The sequence below is a fragment of the Bidens hawaiensis genome, unplaced genomic scaffold (assembly GCF_021521415.1).
Source record: "Bidens hawaiensis isolate Kalapana, Puna unplaced genomic scaffold, B.hawaiensis_p1.1 tig00006913_1, whole genome shotgun sequence".
In the NCBI taxonomy this organism is placed as follows: domain Eukaryota; kingdom Viridiplantae; phylum Streptophyta; class Magnoliopsida; order Asterales; family Asteraceae; genus Bidens; species Bidens hawaiensis.
Genome location: NW_027491474.1, coordinates 1,232,732 through 1,241,421, shown reverse-complemented (window position 1 = coordinate 1,241,421; position 8,690 = coordinate 1,232,732). Strand labels below are relative to the sequence as shown.

The window sequence follows — 8,690 nt, the reverse complement described above, 5'->3', positions numbered from 1 at the left end:
TCGTATCACGACCTTGGATTAAAAAAGCGTGAGGCGAACAAAAGCGAAAAGGTCCTCAGCCGAGGCGACAAGCGAAAAACGCAAAAGCGAACGCTTTTTGAACATGAAGCGACCATATTTTAAAAAATATTTAATTATTTATAAGCCATATATTATATACAAACCACATTATAACATATATTAAACGTCTAAAACATCAACATATATATATATATATCCCAAAATTTCAAAAGTAGTGTAAAACAATTTTTCGGGTACCACATTAATCGTTCAAAATATAAGAGTAGCATAAAAACAAGTTATCGAGTACCAAATTATTCGAAAGTGTTTTCAAAAGAACACAACTTAAAAGTGTTTCAACTTTTAAAAGTTTATTGTCAAATGTGAAAAGTCTAGAAATTGATAATTATAAAGGTTAGGTTGAAAATAGGCTAACTGGTCGCTTTTTTGTACATAAAGCCGTCGCTTCCCTCGCTTTCTCGCTTCGCACAAAAGCGCAAAAAGCGCTCGCTTTTTGCACAAGCTTCGCCTTGGGTAGGCAAAAGCGTTAAGGTGCTCGCCTTGGGTTGCTTCACCTCGCCTTAAACGCGCTTTTTTAAACCAAGATCACGACTAAATAGACTTATTCATGATGTGACTACATAAATATAACCTGTAAAAATATTGTTTTTTTTATTTTACCTGATAAAATATCATCGCTGGCTCGTTTGAAGAAGTGATTAACTATGTGTTTACACATTAAGTATATATATTAGTAGAGTATAATTTCAATTTGGATTAAGTCATAATCACATGGACTTCTTCTTGAGCTACATTAATGACCCACTCTCAATGAGTTTGTCTAAAAGGAATAACGTACGCCATTAACTTTATATCACTCGATATCTTGAAGGGTATTTTAGTAAACTTAAAAACTCAATAATGGGTATGGTAGGAAGAAAGAAACCACGAGGGCCGTCAGGACATGCCACTATTTTCTCAACTAAACTCTCTTATACAAAAAAAAAAAAATATACAAAAAAAAAACAATAATTATTATGTCGACCAAATCAATGTGGGTGAGGTAATCACGTTAAGATCAAAAGAAAAATAAGAATATAGATTGATGCGAGTTGCGAGTTAGAAGAGACGGATAGTAATGCTTGTTTGATTACTTATTTTAATGCAATTCAAATACCTTTGAAGTAAATGGATCTCACACCAAACATTTTGTTTTGGTGCTCCTCAACAAAAAGGGATCGGTGGAAATTAGGAAACATACACATTTTGGAAATTGTTCATGTTTTGTTGTTCTAATCAAAATTTTCTGATAAGTTCACATGATAACAACTTATGTCAATCAGTATCCGGCTATGATACTTGGACGGAAAAATTCCACATGAACTTATTTTTGGTAAACCGCCTTCATATGGTCACTTAAGAAGTTTTTGGATGTCTTTGCTATGCCTCTAGATATAAATAGGTTGGAGACAAATTAAAGCCAATAGCATATCCTTGTATTTTCATTGGATATCCGTTTATGAAGATGTGTTATAGGCTTTATCATCTTCAAACAAATACTACAGTGATTTCCAGAAATGTTGCTTTCATTAAACGCATTTTTCCATCTATTAAACAAGATAGTTCTACTCTTTTTACACTGTTGAGCACCTCTCTTTAAGTTTTTGAAGAATCTTTGAGTTATAGAAGCATAAGTCCCACATTAATTGAGAAGAAGAACGGATCATTCCTAGGGGGTAAAAACTTATATAAAAGTATGCGTGTTGGTTGAGTAGATAATTCAGTAGGTTAAAACAAAAACATGATTTTATGGATGGCGCAGGGCAATCCATTAGAGGCAAAGTAAACAATATTCTGACAAGATGTTCTCTAATGGGTGGAACCTTCTCTATTGGGATGTGTTTTCGTGAGTGAACAATTCATTTGGTGAAAACAAAATCTTGGCGTATTGGGTGAGCAACCCTTCAAGGATAAAGCGAACAATATAATAACACTATTTACTTGGGTTGTTATAAGAAGGCTATTTGGGAAGCTTAATTACTTAGCTCATATTAGACCAGATGGTTTGGTATTTTTGTTGTTCAATTCCTTAATCAGTTCATGAGTGATCCAAGAGTTCCACACGGGGTTGCTTCGTGTGTAGGTCTTAAATACGGGATTAAACAGAAGTTCTTGAATTAATCTTACTTGTGAGTTAGCAGAAATCACTTATAAGCAACCAAGATCTCAAATATGTTTTATGTTTGGTTATTTTCCAAAGTAGAAAGAAAGAGATAGTTGTTGAGAGAAAGTGCGAGCTATTAGGATAATGTTTTTGCAAAATGTTGTTTTGCATGGGCATATCTATACTATTTATAGCAGGAGACATGCCATGCCAACTTCTATTCATAGGCCCTTAAAGGGCTTAATTTGTTTACAATGGGCCAAGCCCAAACCTTACAAGAAGCTAAATGAAAACATAATACAAAGATTAACAAAACAAAATAACACAAAAAGACCATATTACAAAATAGGGTCCAACATCGTGGCTTTCTCTCTACTATACACAAAGTACTTCTCCATAAGGATTATTCTTCAATAACAAGCTAGACTTCAAAATTAAAATCCATGCAGTTAATTTTGCATTAAGAGTGCATGATGGCTTTGTATGAAAAATGTATGTTAATTATATTGTTAATTTTTATTTTGATTATGTTATTAAATATTTTATTATTCTATTTTAATTAATTACACGTATAGTACACATGTCTCAAGTTAGTATATGATATTTGTAATATTATTAAAGTTAATGGAAATCAATAATCATCAACTCTTTATCTCTATTTTAGAACCCTTGACAATGGTTTAGCTGTAAGCATTGGGTGAGGGTTTGTAACATTCTAAGTTTCATCTTTTATAATTCAAATGATTTTGGAATATCAAATTAAAGGCCTTGATGTAGTTTAATTACAATAAACGTTAAGGTAAATATAATTGTATATTTTACTTAATAGTTGTAACAATATTATAAAGTTTAATTACTTGTTAGTTTGTAAGCTTGATGGAATAAAATACTTAGTGTGCAAAGTAGAAGATACTAGACTTCACGTTTAGTGCTAGTTTACTAAATAAAAAATTTCAAGGGGTATATAGCAATTTTGAAAAAATGTGGTGGTGTAAAACACCTGGAACATTCATGCATATAGCATTTGGGCAAAAATCACATATTTCTTGTTCTTCATTTCGAGCTCGTCATGTATAGGAACATGTAGAAAAATAGATTGCCCGCAACGTGTTTTTGTGCTCCTCAGAAAACATCATTTGTTTGGGGAACTCTGATATCTCCACTGTCAAGCTATGAAACCATAGGAGTTTTGCACCAGCGCCGGTAACCAAATGGAATTCGCGAAATCGATTCGATTAATTCACACCAATTTACACATGATAGGTTGCAAGTGCTTTATGACCGGCAGAATTTCATTAAACTAGCGAGAGGCTAGAGATCAAACGACCAATAACCAAATTACAACTAGAACTTACACCAATCTAGCCATAAAATACTTTTACAAGACAAACGATTTGTGAAGCAAAGTGAACTTAAAGAATTATTTATTTTTGGGAGACAACCCAATTGGTTGGAAAAGATAATTTCATTCATTGTTTTATATATGTAGGAAGCGGGGCACAATAATATTAAAATATATAAATAAACATAATAGATCAGGATCATGTAAGAATATTTTGAGAATTGAGAACTATAAAAACAATTTTGAATCATAAAAAGGATCATATGAGAACATTTTGAGAATTGAGAACTATAAAAACAATTTTGAATCATAAAAAAAATCATAAAACAAAAAAAAAACACAAAAAAAAAGTAAAAAAACCAAAGTTCTTATTTATCATCCTGCTTTCTAAAAAAAACGGAAAAAAAATTCTCTGTTTAGCTAAATTATACATATATGTATAATGTGTACACATAAGTTTTTTTTTCTATACACATATATATAATTTAAGATAAATGATAATATACATATGCGTACATTATGTTACTAGAGATTAAAAAAAGTATGCATATGTGTATAGGTATAATACAAATTAAAAAAATCGATTTTTTTAATGAAACCGGAATGAAATATAAGAATTTTGGTTTTTTTACTTTTTTAAAATTTTCTTTTTTTTTGTTTTATAATTTTTTAAATATTTTTTTAAAGGTTTTTTTAATGTTACAAAATAGTTCTCAATTTACCAAATGTTCTCTAGGATTCTTACCCTAAACCTAATAAAGATACATAATTATTTATTAATAACAAATACTATATCCAATTTTTTCCTACATTTTCCATACGCACCAACACACCATGGGAATGATGTTGTAAAGTGCTTAGCTTTTCCGATGATCAAGAGTGCTTGTGCCATGAGTTTGCTTTAGCAAATCTTGCATAAAAAATGCATACATTAAGGAAGGAATTTGATACAAATTACTAACGAATTGTCAAATCCAAGTGGCAAAGTAGCACGAATGGTCGCCCTTTTCATCATAATCACCACATTTCCTACAAGACTACAAGTCACCGAATTAATATCGGTATTTCTTTAAGATAATTAAAGCCACATATACAAGTGAAAAAAATTCTCTCCAATATAGCCTTCCTAACAAAAATATTAATAGACATATTTCTTTTTTTTTTTACCAATTTCTAGAGGAAAATCAAGGTCAAATATATATGATGATCCTGAATTATTTAATAACTAAATCATTCCTCACAATTTTTGAATTTTTAATACCTTTTCAGTTTTTCACCCATTTATATACACACTCTCTCTAAAAAAAATAATATCTCCCACAAGAAATCACAGTAACCTTATTCTCTCTCTCTAGAACCTACAGAAACATGAAGTTAAAGAAAACACTATTTGACTTCAAACTTCTAACAATCTGACAAAATTCAAGCCACCCTTTTTTTCTTCTTTCTTCTTCTTCTTATTATTATTATTATCCAACCATGTCATCACTTGAAGATTCATTAAGATCTCTATCACTAGACTATCTCAACCTTTTTATCAATGGTCAAGCTTTCAGTGATGTAACCTTTAGTGTGGAGGGTAAAATCGTCCATGCCCACCGTTGCATCCTAGCAGCTCGAAGCTTGTTTTTCAGGAAGTTCTTTTGTGGACCCGATTCTCCAACCGGGTCCAGATCCGACCCGTTAGGATCAAGAAACTTAACAGGTGGTTCACAGATGGTGATACCTGTGAACTCAGTTGGGTATGAAGTGTTCTTGCTTATGTTGCAGTTTTTGTATAGTGGTCAGGTTTCAATTGTGCCTCAAAAACATGAACCTAGACCTAATTGTGGTGAGAGAGGCTGTTGGCACACGCATTGCTCATCAGCCGTTGATCTTGCTCTTGATACTCTCTCAGCCGCTAGATCATTTGGGGTTGAACAACTTGTGTTAATAACTCAGGTTTACTCTCTCTCTCTCTAAACTATATTATCTCTTTTACTATGAACATTTTTTTTAACAAGCAACATTTAAGGGTTGATTGTAAATTTTGTACTCTAAAATCTTGTCATATAAAAAATAATCTTTGATTAAGTTTTATTTATTTAATATTTTGTTTCTTTTTTTGGGCACCTGAAGCTGTCTTTGTTTTTTCATGTAGAAAGGTTGAACATATGAAGAATTACAGTATAATCTTTCAGTCTTTCTTGAAAATGTACAGAATATTACCAAAAATGTCTTTTAGAAAGTGAAGTGTCAAAACTTAAATATGGTATCTTGATTTCATGAACATTGATGGTTTCTTGAACTGGCTTCAATTCCTCTATCTTTATGTTACACATTACCGGCTTTCTATATTTAGATCTTTTTTTTATCCATCTCTAGTCTTGTCTTCAACAGTTATTAAATTACACCCATCAATAATACAGAAAAGGGATTTTATTTTTTATTTTTAAATATCTTGCATTCATCATCTAACATCCTAAATGTTATAACTTATTATTGTTATGGTTAAAAAAATAATCCTTTTTTTTAATTATTTTGACTATTATAATCCTGATCTTCAACAGTTACTACCACACTTCATTAATGGTACAGAATCACAGAACCTTAACCAAAATGTTAAAATTATTGGTTAAAAAAATAATATTTTTGATAAAGTGTGATGACTATATATATAATCTTGATCTTTAGAACACATTAATTTGTAGAAGCAACTAGCAATCATGGTTGAGAAAGCTTCTATTGAGGATGTGATGAAGGTTCTTTTAGCTTCAAGAAAACAAGACATGCATCAACTATGGACGACTTGTTCTAATTTAGTGGCAAAATCCGGTCTCCCACCGGAAATTCTAGCTAAACATATTCCTATTGAAGTAGTAGCAAAGATAGAAGAACTCCGAATAAAATCATCGGTTACTCGCCGCTCATTCATGCCACACCACCACCACCATGATTTATCAGTCGCGGCTGATCTCGAAGATCAAAAGATTCGACGATTGAGACGCGCGCTTGATTCATCGGATGTGGAGCTTGTTAAGCTCATGGTCATGGGTGAAGGGCTAAATCTTGATGAAGCATTCGCATTGCATTATGCAGTTGAAAATTGCAGCCGTGAGGTAGTGAAAGCATTGCTAGAATTAGGTGCGGCTGATGTTAATTATCCGGCTGGTCCGGTTGGGAAAACGCCTCTTCACATAGCGTCTGAGATGGTTTCACCGGACATGGTTGCGGTGCTACTAGACCATCATGCAGACCCTAATGTTAGAACCATTGAAGGGATTACACCACTTGATATTCTAAGAACCCTAACTTCTGATTTCTTGTTCAAAGGGGCGGTTCCCGGGTTAACTAATATTGAACCAAATAAGCTCAGGCTTTGCCTTGAGCTTGTTCAATCAGCTGCATTGGTGATATCATGGGAAGAACAAAATGCGAGTTCGAATTCAACGCAAATTTATCCGCAAATGAATGATGATTCAAGATTGGTTTATTTGAATCTTGGAGCAGCACAAATGGGATGTAACAAGATGGATGTAAGTGGAGGAAGAGAGGATCATCATCATAATTCAAGACATGGTTCTTTGCAAGGTGCTTGTGACACTTCAATGTATGATCACCATCCTCATCATGAGTTTAATTAGGTCAACTATCTTTATATATTTATCTTTTTTTTTATATATCCTTGACCTTGAATCAAGTTTATATATCTTTTGCCGGGATTGATCAAGCACAAATTAATCAACACATTTATGGGTTTCATCTCTCTTTTATGTGTTCTTGGAGATTGATATTCTTTTTCTGGCCATTTACATTGGGTATTTTTCAAAGATAAAATTTGCTATATATTTATTAGGTTTTATGAAGTAGATATAAAGGAATTTAAAATAATTGATGTGAAACTATTATTTTTCAATAACTATAGATGGCTAATAATAATCTTTGGTGGCAATATGAACAACTATAATGTTTAATTGATCTGTTGCTAAGAGTAACCATAGTCTAATGGAAAAGTAAATCCGTCTCCCACTATTGCCAAGTGTAATTAGAGTCTAACGGTAAAGTAAACTGATTTGAAACTGTATAAGTGAAGATTATGAGCATATGAAGTTACTTTGCGTTAGAGTGAGCTTGTTTTTCACAACAAAAATGAAATTTAAGATCATTCATCATATTGGTTATAGTTTGAAATTTTGAAAACAATTTAACTAAACTAAACAGTTTTGAACAAGTATCAATTCGTTATTCAAACTATTTATTTGCTAACATGCTAATACACTGTTATAGCTTATAATAATCAAAATTCCAAAAATCTTTTATTCGCATTTAAATAGCTTTTATAAGAAGATTTAATCTTGTCAACTTATGATCACATTTATTCATTGATTTTTTTTAGGTAAAAATGAATTGATGGATGGTGGGTTTTCTTGATTTTAGGATTTACTGATCATGGCGGTGGTTAGACCATTAAAGGTGGGATTTTTTTCAAAGATCACTCATGAGATGGATGGGACATTGAGTCTTAGGGGTGAGCAGAAAACCGAATTAACCGAATCAAAACCGAATTAACCAAAAAAATCGCACCGAAAAAACCAAACCGAATCATTAATGGACAGTTAATTTTTTGTTTTTGAAAAACCGAAATTTCGGTTTCGATTCGGTTATCCATTTTTAAAAAACCGAAAAAAACCGAACGGAACCGATTGATGATGATGATAAAGATTATCAAGATGATAAGGAATTGACTAAAATTTTCAGATAAATAAACAAGATGATGAATGAATATTAGGGCTAAACTTTTAATGATTTTTAATTCTTAAACTCTATTTATCAACTTTGTATTCGTATAGTTTCACGTAACACGTACCTATTTTTGTTTTTTAAATTCAATATATTTGTGGACTGTGTTATTCTAACACGTTATTATATAAGCTTAAAATATGCATTTTTATTTATAATTTTTTTTTTGCAATGTCAACAAATAATTGGAAAAAAACCGAAACTAACCGCACCGAAACTGAAATTAACCCAAAAACCGAAAACCGGAAAACCAAAAACCGAACGCCTTGCATATTCAAATAACCAATTACTTTGGTTTCGGTTTGACGAACCGAACCAAACCAAACCAAACCAAACCAAACCGAACCGAACCGTGCTAACCCTATTGAGTCTTCGAATCAAAGTTTTTGCCCTCTTCTATTGTGT

General features: G+C 32.0%; 1 protein-coding gene across 2 annotated transcripts; it reads left to right on the top strand.

Annotated features, from left to right (window-relative positions):
* The first annotated feature begins 4,975 nt into the window (after positions 1-4,975).
* LOC143633868 (BTB/POZ domain and ankyrin repeat-containing protein NBCL-like) lies at positions 4,976-7,140 on the top strand. 2 transcript variants are annotated; one of them, XM_077102093.1, is made up of 2 exons: positions 4,976-5,447; positions 6,200-7,140. In XM_077102093.1, exons 1-2 carry the CDS (start codon positions 4,986-4,988, stop codon positions 7,127-7,129), a joined length of 1,392 nt encoding a protein of 463 aa, XP_076958208.1. In that variant the 5' UTR covers positions 4,976-4,985; the 3' UTR covers positions 7,130-7,140. The 2 variants fall into 2 exon arrangements, with proteins under 2 accessions (XP_076958208.1, XP_076958207.1); XM_077102092.1 differs by having other exon boundaries at positions 6,197-7,140.
* The last annotated feature ends 1,550 nt before the right edge of the window (positions 7,141-8,690 follow it).